Source organism: Anolis sagrei, chromosome Y (genome assembly GCF_037176765.1).
Source record: "Anolis sagrei isolate rAnoSag1 chromosome Y, rAnoSag1.mat, whole genome shotgun sequence".
Lineage (NCBI taxonomy): Eukaryota > Metazoa > Chordata > Lepidosauria > Squamata > Dactyloidae > Anolis > Anolis sagrei.
The window spans coordinates 14,131,572-14,149,835 of record NC_090035.1 but is presented as its reverse complement, the minus strand read 5'-3'; the positions used below and the strand labels follow the sequence as shown (position 1 = coordinate 14,149,835).

At 44.0% G+C, this 18,264-nt stretch overlaps 2 protein-coding genes across 2 annotated transcripts in view; both read right to left on the bottom strand.

The window, feature by feature from the left end:
• Positions 1 to 4,330, bottom strand: part of LOC132782077 (H(+)/Cl(-) exchange transporter 7) — a 36,003-nt gene extending 31,673 nt beyond the window's left edge. Inside the window, exon 1 of the mRNA XM_067461678.1 lies at positions 4,151 to 4,330. Within this exon, the coding sequence (XP_067317779.1) occupies positions 4,151 to 4,255 (105 nt within the window). The 5' untranslated portion in view covers positions 4,256 to 4,330. The remainder of the gene's footprint in view (positions 1 to 4,150) is intronic.
• Positions 4,331 to 7,157: 2,827 nt separating this feature from the next.
• LOC132782078 (pentraxin-4) lies at positions 7,158 to 13,268 on the bottom strand. Its single transcript, XM_060786743.2, has 3 exons — positions 13,023 to 13,268; positions 9,555 to 10,302; positions 7,158 to 8,595 (listed from the first exon to the last, which is right to left on the bottom strand). The coding sequence occupies exons 1-3, from the start codon at positions 13,149 to 13,151 to the stop codon at positions 7,952 to 7,954; spliced, it is 1,521 nt and encodes a 506-aa protein (XP_060642726.2). The 5' UTR covers positions 13,152 to 13,268; the 3' UTR covers positions 7,158 to 7,951.
• Between the last annotated feature and the right edge of the window lie 4,996 nt (positions 13,269 to 18,264).

Genomic DNA, 18,264 nt, shown 5'->3' with positions numbered 1-18,264 from the left:
CCCAATAATAAGGTCAAAAAAAGAGAGCATCTATTCTACACTATAGAATGAATGCAATTTGGCAGTTTTGTTTTCCATGGCTCAATGCTGTGGGGCCCTGGGAGTTGTAGTTTGGTGAAACCCAGTCTTCTTTGGAAGAGAAGACCTTGTACTGTACAAAGAAAATTCCCATATAAAACATTTGTAAACACAATATTAGCTGGGCTTGCTTTATGTGCATTGAATCCCTTGCAGGAAGAAAAGAGGGGTACTAGTGATAATATATCATACTAGCTGTCCCCTGTCACGCGTTGCTGTGGCCCAGTCTGTTGATCTGGAAAATAATGAGAAAGTGTTGGTTTCTAATATATGTAATTTCTTTATGCTTGTGGGTAAACAGTATTTCTTTGTTTCTTTGTCAGTGCTGATGTAAAGATTGTCTGGTTTGCCTAATCTGGAACATGCAACATATAATTGTCCTTCTTTAAGGGTCCCTTTCAAATCTATGATACTATATCTTTCTGTGTGTGTGAATCATATCTATCTATCTATCTATCTATCTATCTATCTATCTCTATCTCGATGACTGGGTGGCTCTTTGTCAGGAGGGCTTTGATTACGTTTTCTTGCCCTGATGAAGGGAGTTGGATTGGATGGCACAGTGGGTTAAAGCACTGAGCTGCTGAGCTTGTTGATCGAAAGGTCGCAGGTTCGATTCCGGGGAGTGGTGTGAGCTTCTGCTGTCAGCCCTAGCTTCTGCCAACCTAGCAGTTCGAAAACATGCAAATGTGAGTAGATCAATAGGTACCGCTCCGGCGGGAAGGTAACAGCGCTCCATGCAGTCATGCCGGCCACATGACCTTGGAGGTGTCTACGGACAACGCTGGCTCTTCGGCTTAGAAATGGAGATGAGCACCACACCCCAGAGTCAGACATGACTGGACTTAATGTCAGGGGACTACCTTTACCTTTACCTAAGTATTTTCTATTAGTCATGGGGGTTCTGTGTGGGAAGTTTGCCCCAATTCTGTCGTTTGTGGGGTTCAGAATGCTCTTTGACTGTATGTGAACTGTGAATCCCAGTGACTACAACTCCCAAATGTCAAGGTGTATTTCCCCCAAACGCCATCTGTGTTCATATTTGGGCGTATTGAGTGCTTGTGCCAAGTTTGGTCCAGATCCATCATTGTTTGAGTCCACAGTGCTCTCTGGATGTAGATGAACTACAACTCCAAAACTCAAGGACAGTGTCCACCAAACCCTTCCAGTATATTCTGTTGGTCATGGGAGTTTTGTGTGCCACGTTTGGTTCGATTCCATCGTTGATGGAGTTCAGAATGCTCTTTGATTGTAGGTGAACTATAAATCCCAGCAACTACAACTCCCAAGTGTCAAGGTCTAATTTCACCAGTGTTCACATTTGGGCAGATTGAGTATTCTTGCCAGGTTTGGTCCAGATCCATCATTGTTTGAGTCCACAGTGCTCTCTGGATTTAGGTGAACTACAACTCCCAAACTCAAGGTCAATGCCCACCAAACCCTTCTAGTGTTTTCTGTTGGTCATGGCAGTCCTGTGTGCCAAGTTTGGTTCCATTCCATCGTTGGTGGAGTTCAGAATGCTCTTTGATAGTAGGTGAACTATAAATCCCAGCAACTACAACTCCCAAATAACAAAATCATAATTTTTTGAGAGATGGTCACTCCTTGTGTTGTGAGATGTAATTTTGTTCATTGGTTCTTTTGTTTTTAAGGTACTCATTATGCACAGAGCATTTATATATATATATATATATATATATATATATATATATATATATATATATATTGTAGGGCAGGGTATTAGGAATAACAACAACAATAACAACAACAAACAATGCTTTGCATCCAATTAGCTCAAGGCAACGTATTTTAATTTTATAGTACAGATGACCCTTGGCCCAATGTGCCAATCAGTCTAAGCCAGCGTTTCTCAGTCTTCCTAATGCTGCGACCCCTTAATACAGTTCCTCATGTTGTGGTGATCCCCAACCATAACATTATTTTCGTTGCTACTTCACAATAGTAATTTTGCTACTGTTATGAATTGCAATGTAAATATCTGATATGCAGGATGTATTTTCATTCACTGGACCAAATTTGGCACAAATCTGAATACTGGTGGGGTTGGGAGGGGATTGATTTTGCCACTTGGGAGTTGTACTTTCTGGAATTTATAGTTCACCTACAATCAAAGACCCCATACCCGATCCCTCCTGACAGATGACCATCCAACACACTGGAAATACCTCCAGAGAAGGAGACTCTGAATCTGCCGCGTTGTCCACAGTCAGATAAATCTGAATGTTTAGGAAGTTCTTCCTCATCTTTAGGTTGTCGTTTGGTGAAAGCACAGCCCTCTTCGGCAGAGGAAACTATGAAGAACTTGGCAAAACTATAACTCCCAGGGCCCCATAGCACTGAGTGGTTCAAGCGGCGTTCTTTCTGCTTAGATGCTCTGACTCTTCCCATTTTTTTAAAAAAGATCAATAGCATGTGATTTTCTGCTGGAAACAATGGAAGCCTTTTCATGAGAGGCTGTTTCGTGACCTCCATCTGATACTCAGCCAAAGGCTAGATCAGGCACGAGCAAACTTCGGCCCTCCGGGTGTTTTGGACTTCAACTCCCACAATTCCTAACAGCCTACCGGCTGTTAGGAATTGTGGGAGTTGAAGTCCAAAACACCCGGAGGGCCGAAGTTTGCCCGTGCATGGCCTAGATCCTGGGAGTTGTAGTTTGACAAGGTCTCCAGTTGCACAGAAGTACAACTCCCAGGTTCCCATAGCACTGAGCCATAGCAGTCTAAGTGTTACCAAACTGGATTAAATTTACAGTGTAGATGACTGGACACTAGTTCAGCGCAAGATAAGGGGGATGATGCTTCTGCATTTTGGAATGAATGCAGTTCGAAACACCCCTGCCACGGGACTCTGGGAGTTGTAGTTTGGAAAGGCCTTCTCCGAGTGCGTCTACACCAGGCACGGGCAAACTTACACCCTCCAAGTGTTTTGGACTTCAACTCCCATAATTCCCAACAGTCCCACTTTCTAAAGGCTCACTGCTAGGGGAGCCCTGGGATTTGTAGTTTGGGTGAGGAGGCGCAAGGTCCTTGGGAAACTACAGTTGTTTTGGAATTCAACTCCCATAATTCCTAACAGTCCCACTTTGTAAAGACTCACTGCTAGGGGAGCCCTGGGATTTGTAGTTTGGGTTAGGAGGCACAAGACCCTTGGGAAAGTATAGGTGTTTTGGACTTCCATAATTCCTAAAAGTCCCACTTTGTAAAGGTTCACTGCTATGGGAGCCCTGGGATTTGCAGTTTGGCAGAGGAGGTGCAAGGCCCTTGGGAAACTATTGGTGTTTTGGACTTCAACTCCCATAATTCCTAACAGTCCCACTTTCTAAAGGCTCACTGCTAGGGGAGCCCTGGGATTTGTAGTGTGGGTGAGGAGACGGAAGGCACTTGGGAAACTATAGGTGTTTTGGACTTCAACTCCCATAATTCCTAACAGTCCCACTTTCTAAAGGCTCACTGCTAGGGGAGCCCTGGGATTTGTAGTTTGGCAGAGGAGGTGCAAGACCCTTGGGAAACTATAGGTGTTTTGGACTTCAACTCCTATAATTCCTAACAGTCCCACTTTCTATAGGTTCACTGCTAGGGGAGCCCTGAGATTTGTAGTTTGGGTGAGGAGGCGCAAGGCCCTTGGGAAACTATAAGTGCTTTGGACTTCAACTCCCATAATTCCTAACAGTCCCACTTTCTAAAGGCTCACTGCTAGGGGAGCCCTGGGATTTGTAGTGTGGGTGAGGAGACGGAAGGCACTTGGGAAACTATAGGTGTTTTGGACTTCAACTCCCATAATTCCTAACAGTCCTACTTTGTAAAGGTTCATTGCTCACTGGGATTTGTAGTTTGGCAGAGGAGGCTCAAGGCCTTTGGGAAACTACAGCTCCCAGGGGTTCCCTAGTAGAGAGCCTTTAAAGTGTGGCCAAAGCGAAGTGCCTGAGAAGCCCCCTTTTGGCAGCAAGGAGGAAAGAAGGGAGGGGGACTGCGCCTGCGCAGAGAAGAAGATGATGATGATGATGATGAAGAAGAGGAAGGGTGTCCCCCCGCGGCCCCCGTCGCCGCCTCACCTGCCTCCCTCTGGCGCCGTTGAGCAGGAGGGGCGTGGCCTCCCCGCGGCCCTCGGCCTCCCGCTCCCGCCCGGACCAAGACACCTTCTTCGAGACGTTCGCCATCGCCGCGGCCGAGGAGGGGAAGCCGGCAGGCAGAAGGGGCCCGCGGTCATGTGACCCGGCTGTGGAGAGAAAGAGGGAGGGAGGGGCGGGGCCAAGGGGGAGGAGGCGAAGAACGGGTGTCACGTGACGCCCCTGCTTCCCGGAGCATCACGGGAAATGGAGTCCCCAAGGCCCCAGACCAGGCATTGGCAAACTTCGGCCCTCCAGGTGTTTTGGACTTCAACTCCCAGAATTCCTAACAGCCTGGCCTCAGGCCCTCAGGCCCCCTTGTGTGTAAACAGTATTTCTTGTTGTTTCTTTGTCAGTGTTGATGTGGATTGTTTCTGGTTTGCCTACTCTGGAATATGCAACATATCATAGTCCTTCTTTAGGGGTCTCTTTCAAATCTATGATACTATATCTGTGTGTGTGTGAGAGAATCATATCTATCTATATGACTGTATGGCTCTTTGTCAGGAGGGCTCTGATTACATTTTCTTTCCCTGGTGAAGAGAGTTGGACTGGGTGGCCCCTTAAGTATTTTCTGTTGGTCATGGGGGTTCTGTGTGGGAAGTTTGCCCCAATTCTGTCGTTCATGGGGTTCAGAATGCTCTTTGATTGTAGGTAAACTATAAATCCCAGCAACTACAACTCCCAAATGTGAAGGTCTATTTCCCTTAAACTCCATCTGTGTTCATATTTGGACATATGGAATATTGGTTCCAAGTTTGGTCCAGATCCATCATTGTTTGAGTCCACAGTGCTTTCTGGATGTAGGTGAACTACAACTCCCAAAGTCAAGGTCAATGTCCACCAAACTCTTCCAGTGTTTTCTGTTGGTCATGGAAGTCCTGTGTGCCAAGTTTGGCCCAATTCCATCATTAGTGGAGTTCAGAATGCTCTTTGATTGTAGGTGAACTATAAATCCCAGCAACTACAACTCCCTAAGACAAAATCAACCCACCCCCCCCCCCAACCCCACCAATACTCAAATTTGGGCATATTGGGTATTTGCGCCAAATTTGGTCCAGTGAATGCAAATATATCCCAGCAACTACAACTTCCAAACGACAAAATCAATTTTTTTGAGTGAAGGACATACATTGGGTTGTTAGGTGTCTTGTGTCCAAATTTGGTTTCAGTTCATCCAGTGGTTTTGAGTTCTGTTAATCCCACAAACGAACATTACATTTTTATTTATATAGATACACACACACACATATATATGTATGTATATGTATATATATATACATATACACACACACATTTATATACGTATATATACACTCATATATATACATACATACATATACAGATTAGAATCATAGAATTGGAAGAGACCTCATGGGCCATCCAGTCCAACTCCCTGCCAAGAAGCAGGGGTTTTTTTTAGATATAAAATTTGTATATATTTTATTTTAGATATAAAATAAAATATATACAACATTTATTATAGATATCCATATAGATAAAAAGTATCTATACTAAATATAAATATGTTTTAATCAATTTTAAGGGGTTTAGATGTTTATTTTTTAAACCCATTCATATTTATATAGGTATATATGGGTATGCATGTATATGTTTGTAGGTTTTGTGCTTTTTTTGGCGTGAATAGGTTTGCTTCTTTAATCAAGTCAGGTGATCTAAAAAAAAATATGTCAGAGCAAACCGAACAATGTCTGAGAGGAGGAAGGTGATGCTTAGAAATGTGGGAGAAAAGCCAGCTGTGACTCCAAGAGGTCATTGGAGGGTTGTAAGAAAGGGCCAGTTGTTGCCCCAAGAGTTCAACGAAGGGTCACGAGAAAGGGCCAGGTATTGCCCCAAGAGTTCACAAGAAAGGGTCAGTTGCCCCAAGAGCTTGCTGAGGTGTGAGAAAGGGGCAGTTGTTGCCCCAAGGGTTCACCAAGAGGTTGCGAAAAAGGGTCAGCTGTTGCCCCAAGTTCACTGAGAAGTCGCGAGAAAAGGCCAGGTGTTGCCCCAAGAGTTCACCGAAAGGTCACGAGAAAGGGCCAGTTGTTGCCCCAAGGGTTCACCAAAATGTTGCAAGAGCCTGCCACGAGAACCTGGGAGTTGTAGTTTGCCCTAACAGTTCATGAGAAAGGGCCAGTTGTTGCCCCAAGAGTTCACCAAGAGGTCGCGAGAAAGGGCCAGTTGTTGCCCCAAGAATTCACCAAAAGGTCATAAGACCCAGTTGTTGCCCCAAGAATTCATCAAGGGGTCACAAGGCCAGGTGTTACTCCAAGAGGGCACTAGAGGGTTGCCATGGAGACCTAAATCAACCAGGTGCGCCAACTACCTGAAGAAGAGAGAGTTTTGTGTTTCAGTCTGAAGCTTTACCCATCCCTACAATTGTAAAACTTAGCATTATTTTTACTAATTAATGCCCTTACAAAATGCACACCCAGGGAATGCCAAGTATATTTAGCTAGTATATTTATACATATCAACACATGTACATATATGTACATGCATGTATGTGTGTAATACACATACACACACACACATACGCCCCCTTGATGCCTTGTAATCCTTGAATTATTTAATTTTTAGTAAACATATATTGGGGGCACGCATTATTAGAAACACCCATAACCCTCTGCAATTGTAGAATTAATAATTCTATAATTATTTTATTTTTTTTTAGCAAATTTAGTTTTCAATGGGGGAAGTGAATATTTAAATAGTGGAGAGCAGGGGCTGAGAGAAGGCCCATGACTCAAGATCAGCATCCCTTCACCATCCTTCTCATCCAGGCTTGACTTTCCACTTTAATCAATTTTTTCCAGAGACATGGCCTGCCTTAAAGGAGCAGCATAGCTTTGCTTCCCTCTTGACATCAGGAAGGAAAAAGGGCCAAGCCAGGTCCAGAGCTCTTTCCCTCTTGGTCTCATCCGATGCAGGACAAAATAAGGTCACGAACGAGGAACAAAGTTACTTTATTGATGCATTAAACTCCCTCCCCTGAATATTTGCAGTTACTTTTTCAGCAAAGGGCATTTAGAGGCACCTGTAAGAAGCATTATTTCCAATAGATGTCCACGTCGCTTGCCAGTCTCTTCTTCTTCCTCTACGTCTTTGTACTTCTCTTTATATCTCTCAAAAAAGGAACTCAAAGCGCCATACAGTAAAACCAATCAAAACAATATAAAACCTAAACATATACAAACATTAAAATAGATTTTCATATTAACAGTTTTAAAAACAAAGTTAAAACCAATTAAAACCAATAGCTATGACTCCTAAAGAATGCATGAAACTACAGGGCCCAGAATTACATAGTATTGAGCCATGGCAGTTGGAGTGGGGTCGAATAGCATGAATTCTGTATAATGTAGAGGCGCACCTATGGCCTGACCCTTTCAATTTAATATGCACACATACATATAATTGTGTGTGCGTGTGTGTGTGTATACACACACACACACACAACTCTGTGGTCGAGAGTGCTTGTCTGTCTATGTATATATATATATGGAAAATTAGAATCCAAAACATTTTTCTACACTCAGAAATAAAAGGTTTAGCAATGCAATTGGATTCTTGCCACTCTCTGTTTGCAACCCTTTATAGTCTGAACCAACTAAAAATATAAACACAGATATATATGTGGAAATGAGAACAGGATTGTTTCTGCGGGATTTATAAAGAGAAAAAAATACCACCATAAGCTGCATCCTAGAGGTTTTTGGCCCATGGCATGTGTCCCTTTTTCTTTCAAAGGCAATGTTCGAGGCAGGCGCAGTCCACCTTCTCCACTGATCCATGGAGTTCAGAGACATTGGCCAAAGTGAGGAGGGGTCCTCGAGGAACTCCGTTCCCGACCGCCATTCCGGAGACCTCCCCAGGTGTTAGAGCCCGGTCCCACAGTGCCACTCCTGCCAAGGACCCCACAAATGATTCGGAGGCTTCAAACCCACCTCCAAGGCTGTCCTGCTCCTGGCCCAGGACCAGTGACCCTCCTGAGGGGATCTCATAGCCCTTGCGGAAGTGGGAGCCCACTGAGACCACCCTCCGGTCCACGTAGAACCAGTAGCGGCCCTGGAGGGAGGACCAGATGACGCAGAAGTGGTGCCAGGCCCCGTCCAGGAGGCGCCCCACAGGAAGCTCCCGGAAAGCGGGGTCCCCGATGACAAAGTGGACGGTGCTGCGCGGGGCTGCATCCCGTCCGTGGAGCACCAGCTTGTTATCGTTCTCCTCTGTGGCGTAAGATAGGATCGTGCCCAAGTAGCCAGCTCCCGTGCGGACCCAGCCACAGAGGCTCAACTCAAGCAGAGCAGCCGGGAGGAAGGATGGACCAAAGAAGGCAAAGCTCTCAGTGGAATTGTTGGGGAAGACCAGCATGGAGCCCACATTGCAGACTGCGAGGAGGAAGGGAGGAAACAGGATATAATTATAAGGATAATGACAACAACAACAATCATAATAATATCAATACATCACACAGTCCTAAACGCTTGGGAAGTTTTTGACTTGTGATTTTGTGATATGAAATCCAGCGTATATATCTCGTTTGCTGTGTCATACTGTATTTTTGTGTCAGTAAAATAATAATAATAATAATAATAATAATAATAATAATAGCAGCAGCAGCATTGGGGAAGACCAGCATGAAGCCCACATTGTAGGGAGGAAGGGAGGAGAGAGGAAATAAGAATAAAGGCAATGGCAATAACAACAATAATAGTTTTAGCTATTGTTCTTAGATGTTTATATCAAGTCTTAAATGTATATTAAGCGTTATGTTTGCATGGGTCATTTAAGTTTTCATTGAGTTGTTGTAGGTTTTTTCGGGCTATATGGCCATGTTCTAGAGGCATTCTCTCCTGACGTTTCACCTGCATAAGTTTTCATTATTGATTATTTTGGTCTATTATTAAGTTTAAAGTTCAGTTTCTTTTATATTGCTTAATGTGGTCTGTCCTGATGTAATTTGTTTGTATGTCTTCCCTTTTGGCACTTAATGTTTTCTGTACAAGTTGAGTCCCTTCGGGGAGATAGGGCAGTCTACAAAAAAGTTTAATAATAATAATAATAATAATAATAATAATAATAATAAGGAAGACCTCAATGGACCTCACATTGCAGACTGCAAGGGAGGGAGGAGAGATGAAATAAAAGTGATAACAACACTAACAATGCTATGGAGTTTGATGAGGCACCAGCAATCTCAGGCAGAGACATCTCAAGGCCTTGTCAAACTACAACACACAGATCACATAGCATTGGGCCTTAGCAGTTCAAATGGTCTCCAACTGCATTCATTCTGCAGTGCAGGTGACCCCAAAGTGGGTGAGGCTAAGGACACCTTGGTACGTACTTGTGCCTGGTCTCCGCGTGGCTCCTGGTGCCTTCTGCCCCTTGTTCTGGGCGGCTGGCTGTGGTCCTGGCCGAGGGAGCTCATCTGAGCCTGGGGGCATGTCCTTTGGGGCCCCCTCCAGGCCAAGAGGGCCCCCACTCTCCATCCCTTTGCTTTGCATCTGGGCCGCTACCAGCCGGATGCTTTCCTGCTGCAGCTTCTCCCTTTGCCGGTGCTTGGCCTGCAGCTTCCTCAAAGTGGGTCTCTGCCCACCAGCCGCCTGTGGCTCCTGGCTCAGAAGGTGGGCTGCGGCCAAGTGACCGGGCAGGATAACCTCGTTGTGGTCAGCACTCTCCTTCAGCTGTTGCTCTAGTCCATCTATCTTGCTCCCTTGGGCTTTCAGGGCATCCTGGAGCCCTTCGATTAATTTCTGGAGGCTTTCCAGCTTGGCCTGGCCCTCCTCGTTGCAAAGGGCCACTGCTTGGGTCAGATTGGCCAGGAGGGAGGCCTCGTGTTCCTTCTGGGCTTTCTTCTCCTGGTCCCTCCTTTCCGCCTCCTGCTTCTTGGTTTTGCGCTGAAACCTCTTGGCCCAGGATTTCAGCTGGTTGAGCTCGGCCTCCATGTTGGCCTGGGTGGCATTGACCGCAGCCCCCATGGCCTCCTGCCGGACCCAGAGCTGCTCGAACCGGGCATCGATGTTGTAAGAGACGTTATAGTTCCCGGCAATCTCTTGGAGACGGAGGAGGGTGACCTCCTGGAACCGGCGAAACTGAGGAAAGCCCCAAAATGGCAGGATTAGGACATTTGGTAAAAGCATTCCAGTGGAATATAAGGGGAGAAACCCGTGAAAAACTACCAACACTCTAATTCAGAAAAGCAAGAAGACAACAATAAAAACGCAGGATTCCAATAATCAATTAAAGCATTCTGGAGTTGGATCGTATATGAGAAGAGAAACCAATCATGCAAAATGATGAAAAATGACTAACTTTCTTATTTAGAAAAGCAAAAAGTCAAAACAAAACAAAAAATAAACGTTTTGGAAGAAAATGGACTATATAGAAAAACCAACCTAAAAATAATTTTAAAATATCATCTTCCTTATTTCAACTATGAAAAGTATGACTTCTTTGTTCGCTTTGACTACAATAATCCATAATTTGCGTGAAGTGCCCCCTTGTTTTGGACAACTGCCTTTATTCCTGGATTCTGGGTAATGAAGCCCTTGGAAAGCGATCTATTCCCGTGGATGGTTATAGTGGACTACAACTCCCAACCTTGTTCCTTTGGATTCTAGATACTGAAATCCTCAATAAGGTACATTTGCAGGATTGTATGTATGTTCCTGGCCAATTTCCTGTTGGTTCCCACTACCAGAGAGCCCTGTGACTACCCCTACCAACGGTGGATCTGGACCAAACTTGGTACATAGACACCCCCCATGACCAACAGAAAATACTGGAGGGGTTTGGGAGGGGATTGATCCGCCATGGTGAGAGTTGCAGTTTATCCCGCATCCAGAGATCCCTGTGACCTCTACCGATGACGGATCTGGACCAAACTTGGCACACAGAACCCCCATGACCAACAGAGGGAATTGGAAGGGGAATTGAGCATAGACTCTGGGAGTTGTAGTTCACAAATATTCATAAAACACTCTGAACCCAACTGATGATGGATCTCAACCACACTTGGAACACAGACCCAATATGGCCAACTTTGAATAATGGTGGAGTTTGGAAGGGATTGAGCCACAATTCAGGAAGTTATAGTTCACCCACTTGAAGAGCACTGTGAAACCAACTGACAATCGATCTTGACCTGACTTGGCACATGGACCCAACAAAACCAACTTTGAATACGGGCAAGGTTTGGGAGAAGTTGACCTTGACATTTGGGAGTTGTAGTTCGCGTACATCCAAAGAGCACTGTGAAGCTAAATAATGATAGACCTGAACAATGACACATGATGATAGGAGTTGTTGGTTACTCACCTCCTTATGCATTTTCTAATGGATTCATTCATAAAATCCAAAACCCAACAATTAATGCTTTTTATGCTTATTGTTACAAAAGACCTAACCCAGGCATTGCCAGTTACCTAAGCTAGTATAATATAATGTATTAGTAACAGTGGAATCTGCCTTGGAGTCCAGTGGAGGCTCCTTTTTTGGAGGTTTTTAAAGAGAGGCTGGATGGCCATCTGTCGGGAACGCTTTGATTTCTTGTCTGACAAAATGGGGGTTAGCCTAGATGGCTCTTGGGGTTCCTTCCAAATCTGTGATCCTATGATTCTAATATGGGATTCAAGAGCTCCTTTCCCTTCCCCACTTACTTCTTGGAGCAGATGAGTAAAACTGCCTATATTTAGGCCATGAGCAAGGCTCCAGCTGAGTGTCCTTATTTATAGGGTTAACTGGAAATATTTCTGCAGTAGAATTACTAGATTAACATGCTGCTGCTACGTTATATTTCTGACCACACAACATTGTGATCATTCCTTCTCAAAGTATGAGTGCCTCATCCATCAATCCCACCCTCAAGTTTATCCTATTCCTTATAGAACAGCTTATTTCATTTAATACATTCTCCTATAAAAATTGAGTCAAAGTGATGTTTCACTGTATATGAAAATGCAAAATATTCTGGGGAATTCAGAATCTGTCAGATTACTTTGAGAGAGCAAAACCTCCTACTGATTCCTAAATATTTGGAGAGATTTCTGCTTGCTTTTGTTATAAAAGTAGGTTTAGCATCTGTCTCCAGAAACGTCCATCCAACAACCTTTACATTATTTTAATGTACTTTAGGGTGCATCCACATCACCACATAATGCAGTTAGAATTTGCATTGTATAGTCAATGTAGACCCAGTATGGATCCAGCCTTAATCCATTGTATAGTCAACGCAGACCCAGTATGGATCCAGTCTCTGTCTTTTAATGTATGTGTTTTAATGGCCTTATATGTATTTTAACTAGGGCTGGATTTACACTGCTATATAACCCAGTTTATGTGCTTTGAACCAGATTATATGGCAGTGTAGACTAATGTAATCCAGGTTAAAGTGGATAAACTGTGGTCTGATACTGGATTATATAGTTGTATGGTGGGGAGAGGTAGGTAGGAGATCAATTAGTATTACTATTATTACACTATGTAAAAAGTTGAAACATTTTATGTCCCTATTTTGAAAGTGTTATTTCCTGTTTAATGTAAGTTTTATTTCCTGTTTAATTTACTTTGAAAGCAGTTGTACTCCAGAAACTTTGTTTCTGTAGCTGTCACAAACTACCTTGAGTTGGTTGAGATCCAATGAGATATTCATTGAATAACTAAAGCAAAATGTGCTGCAGGATGTCCCTCCCACAAAAACAAGGTTTCTGCAGTTTGATAAACTTTTCCCATGTTTTTATGATATAACCAATTATGAAATGACATTTATAACCCAGGAACAAAAATCGTGTTACATCATGTTATTATTACTCACCTGCTCTTCCAGTCGCCGAAATCTTTCAAAAAACGGCTTTCTTGCTTCTCCAGCCGCTGGTTGTTGAAGGAAGGCATCCTGGAGAAAAAGTGCAGCCAAAATCAGAAAAACGGATAGTTTTTGTCCCATCCTAAGAGTCTCTGAATGCAGGCTATGAATTCAAAAGATGTGGTTTAGTCTCAAACTCTGTTGTTTGTGTGAGCTGCTGTAGCTGTCTCTGCATACCTTCCTGAATGCTCTGCTTCCCTCCCTCCCTCCAAAAAGCTAAAAAGAGGCCCTGGATTGTGCTCAGAATAGATGAGATCCACAGACTTGTCTCTGGCATTCCCAAGGAGCCAAGTTTAGTCCAGAAGCCGGCGCCAGACGATGCGACATAAGAGCAACGCAGGGGGGAGGGAAGCCCTCAAATTAGGAAAGGCCACCTACCTTTTTTGAGAACATGTCCATCCTTGCGTCTCATGCGCCGCCAAATCTAAGGCGTACCTCTATTTTCAAAACCCCGAAATCAAAAAAGGTATTTGCTGCTGAATGTGGTGTGAAACAGTAAAAAGTGTACTCTTTGGCATTTGGCCATTAGAGGAAAAACGAAATGCAAAGATACAAAATTGGGGGACGCCTCGCTCGAGAGCAGTACGTGTGAAAAAGATCTCGGAGTCCTCATGGACAACAAGTTAAACATGAGCCAACAATGTGATGTGGTGGGAAAAAAGCCAATGGGATTTTGGCCTGCATCAATAGGAGCCTAGTGTCTAGGTCCAGGGAAGTAATGCTACCCCCTCTATTCTGCTTTGGTTAGACCACACCTGGAATATTGTGTCCAATTCTGGGCACCACAATTCAAGAGAGATATTGACAAGCTGGAATGTGTCTAGAGGAGGGTGACTAAAATGATCAAGGGTTTGGAGAACAAGCCCTATGAGGAGCAGCTTAAAGAGCTGGGCATGTTTAGCCTGAAGAAGAGAAGGCTGAGAGGAGACGTGATAGCCATATATAAATATGTGGGGGGAAGTCATAGGGAGGAGAGAGCGAACTTGTTTTCTGCTGCCCTGGAGACTACAACGTGGAACAATGGCTTCAAACTACAAGAAAGGAGACTCCATCTGAACATTTGGAAAAACTTCCTGACTGTGAGAGCCGTTCAGCAGTGGAACTCTCTGCCCCGGAGTGTGGTGGAGGCTCCTTCTTTGGAAGCTTTTAAACAGAGGCTGGATGGCCATCTGTCAGGGGTGATTTGAATGCAATATTCCTGCTTCTTGGTAGGGGGTTGGGCTGGATGGCCCATGAGGTCTCTTCCAACTCTTTGATTCTAGGATTCTATGATTCTTTCTTTAAAAATAAATGTGTCAGAACATCAAACTTCCAGCAATGGAAATTAAAACCTTGGGGTGCATCTACGCTGCTGAACGAATCCACTTAAATTGCCTTGGTTCAATGCTATGAGATCTTGTAGTTTTGCAAAGCTTTGAGCCTTCTCTGCCAAAGAATGCTGATGCCTCACTAAACTACAAATCCCAGGATCCCATAGAATTGAGCCATGGCCATTAAATCAGAGAAGAGGTCCATCAGAGGAGCTCCTGAAGCAGCTTCCCTTTTAGTTTTGGCTTAGCACTAAGATCACTGTATGGTGTGAATCTAATGTGCAGCTTCATTTTGGGAAGGTCATTTAGCCCAAAAAAAAGTGAGCATTAGATTTGAATGAATTGGATATATAGACAGATAAATATTCATTTTTCACACAAGCTCAGGCCCCATCTACACTGACATATAATTCAGTTCAAAGCAGATAATCTGGATTCAGAAACAGGACTATGTAGCCGTGGAAATGGGGCCAGTGTAGATTCCTATAACCCAGTTCAATGCAATTAAACTGCATTCTGACACTGCATTCTATGGCAGTGTAGATGGGGTCTCTTTCACACAAAAAAAGGAATATATATATACAGGGTTAGTCAAAATGCATAGGCCAATAAGCCATTCAATTGTATAATAGAGGAAGAAAAGCCCCATCTAACTCGCCTCCTAGCTACACTCTCAAAGGAGAGCAGTTTGGCATCCCTTTAATTGTTATGGTATTTGAGGATTTGTAGTTTGTTGTGGCCCCAGAACTGCCTGAGAATAGGGTAGATAGCTCACAAAACTACACATCCCAGGATTCCATACACTGAGCTACAGCAAAGTGGTGGCAAACTGAAATAGGCCTGCAGTGTGGATACAGCCTATAGGTGAAACACAGCATTAAACCTGCATTTTATTGGAACATAAATGCATTTTAACTGTATCTCGCTATGTGTATATGTTTCCTGTGGAAACTTACTGATAACGCATGGGGTGCAGTGCCAAAATTAGTAATATCAACCCTGGCCTTGTCTTACTCAACTGCCCCATCTGGCACAAGTCTTCCCACGCAAAGCAGGTGAATATAACACTGAATAAAACATGTAGAATAATCACAGGATGTCTGAAACCTACATGTACTGATAGACTTTATAAGCTAGCTGGCACTGCCCCTCCTGATGTGCAACAGAAATTTGCTGCCAATTGCAAGACAAAGGTTGAAAACTGTAAAGGCCACCCACTATATGGCTCTCAGCCTCCTCCCAGTAGACTTAAATCAAGGAAAAGTTTCATGAGAACTACCACTCCTCTAAATGTTCCCCCAACAACAGCAAGAGTATTCTTCTGTGGCAATGTGTTGTCAAAGGCTTTAATGGCCAGAATCATTGGGTGTTTGTAAGTTTTTAGGACTGTATGGCCATGCTCCAGAAGCATTCTCTCCTAATGTTTCGCCTGCATCTATAGCAGGCATCCTCAAAGGTTTTGAGGACCTCACAACCTGAGGATGCCTGCCATAGATGCAGGCAAAATGTCAGGAGAGGATGCTTCTGGAACATGGCCATGCAGCCTGAAAAACTCACAAAAACTTAAATCTGGCAATTCCAATTGGATGGCCCCCGACAGGGGCAAACCAAGAATGACAACTTGTAAGTCCCTGAACAGACCCCAGAAGTGGAGTGAACAGATCAAAAGGCAACCTGGCAAAATGACACTACCTAGAAGTACCCTCCATCTTGTGTGATTGCAGAGCAGAACAAACAACTCAGCATCTGTATGCTTGCCCACCATGCCCTGCCTTATGTACAGAGAAAGAACCGTTTCAAGCTACAGATAATGCGGTTGCTGTTGCCTGTTTTTTGGTCAAAAAATTATTGAGCTACTTGTGCTCCTTGTGTTTTCTAAGTTTTATACTTATTTATATATTTATGCAATGCTTTTGGCACAAAATAAATAAATATGCATTTTAATAGCATTCTGTTTTATTTATTTATTTATTTAAAATATTTATATCCCGCCCTTCTCCCCACAAGGGGGACTCAGCGTGGCTTCACATGAGCATCAGAGGATGCTAACAGCATAAATACCATAAAAATTACAATTCACAATAAAATCGTTTTAAAACATTGTACATCAACAGTAAAATTTAACAATAAATTAATAGATTAACGTGCCAGAAAAAACCGAGCTGGGGGAATCCATGTCACACAATCCAAATTTCCTTTTCCTATTGCCTGTGGCCTCTATAATCGAATGCCTGGCCCTAGAGCCAGGTCTTCAGGTGTCTTCTAAAGGACAGGTGGCCAACCTGATGTCCTTAGGGAGAGAGTTCCACAGACGGGGGGGGGGGGGACACTGCCGAGAAGGCCCTGTCACTCATTCCCACCAACCGCATTTGCGAGAGTGGTGGGATCGAGAGCAGGGCCTCAAAAATTGGGAGGGATAGCCAATACTCCAGAGGACAGGAGCAGGATTCAAAACGATCTTGACAGATTAGAGAGATGGGCCAAAACTAATAAAATGAAGTTCAATGGTGACAAATGCAAGATACTCCACTTAGGCAGAAAAAACAAAAAGCAAAGATACAGAATGGGGGATGCCTGGCTCAAGAGCAGTACGTGTGAAAAAGATCTTGGAGTCCTCGTGGACAACAAGTTAAACATGAGCCAACAATGTGATGTGGCAGCAAAAAAAGCCAGTGGGATTTTGGCCTGCATCAATAGGAGCATAGTGTCTAGGTCCAGGGAAGTAATGATACCCCTCTATTCTGCTTAGGTTAGACCACACCTGGAATATTGTGTCCAATTCTGGGCACCACAATTCAAGAGAGATTTTGACAAGCTCAAATGTGTCCAGAGGAGGGCGACTCAAATGATCAAGGGTCTGGAGAACAAGCCCTATGAAGAGCAGCTTAAGGAGCTGGGCATGTTTAGCCTGAAGAAGAGAAGGCTGAGAGGGGATATGATAGCCATGTATAAATATGTGAGAGGAAGCCACAGGGAGGAGGGAGCATGCTTGTTTTCTGCTTCCCTGGAGACCAGGACGCAGAACAATGGCTTCAAATTGTTATAGAGCTAAATTTTAGGGGTCTTTGCCAGGAGGCAGAGACCAATTAGACTCCTCAAAGAGTTCTTTTTTCCCTGGCGAGACAGAGAAGCATCCCATATTTTTCCCTAATTTCCCAATGAAAAGTCTCACCAGTTGAGGAAAACCATCGAAGTTTAATGCGATTCAGCTGAAACGGATGCAAAGCTGCAATCATTCACCAGCAGAGCATGAGGAGATTACACTAATGCAATCATATTTATAGTAAATTCAAAATTGCAGAGTTCAAACTCCCCACCCCGGCTTCCCTGTTGTTCCCTGCTGTGATTGGGTGATGGGCGGACACCTGGGAGGAGGCCCTCCCGCCCCCGGCGCCACTGGACCACAAGAGAGGAGATTCCATCTGAACATGAGGAAGAACTTCCTGACTGTAAGAGCCGTTCAGCAGTGGAACTCTCTGCCTCGGAGTGTGGTGGAGGCTCCTTCTTTGGAAGGTTTTAAACAGAGGCTGGATGGCCATCTGTCAGGGGTGATTTGAATGCAACATTCCTGGTTCTTGGCAGAAAGGGGTTGGACTGGATGGCCCATGAAGTCTCTTCCAACTCTTTGATTCTATGATTATGTTCAGATGGAATCTCCTCTCTTGTAGTTTGAACATTGTACATCATCAGTAAAATTTAACAATAAATAGATTAACGTGCCAGTAAAACCCAAGCTGAGCTGGGAGAATCCATGTCACAAAATCCTAATTTCCTTTTCCTATTGCCTGTGGCCTCTAATCGAATGCCTGGCCCCAGAGCCAGGTCTTCAGTTGTCTTCTAAAGGACAGGTGGCCAACCTGATGTCCTTAGGGAGAGAGTTCCAC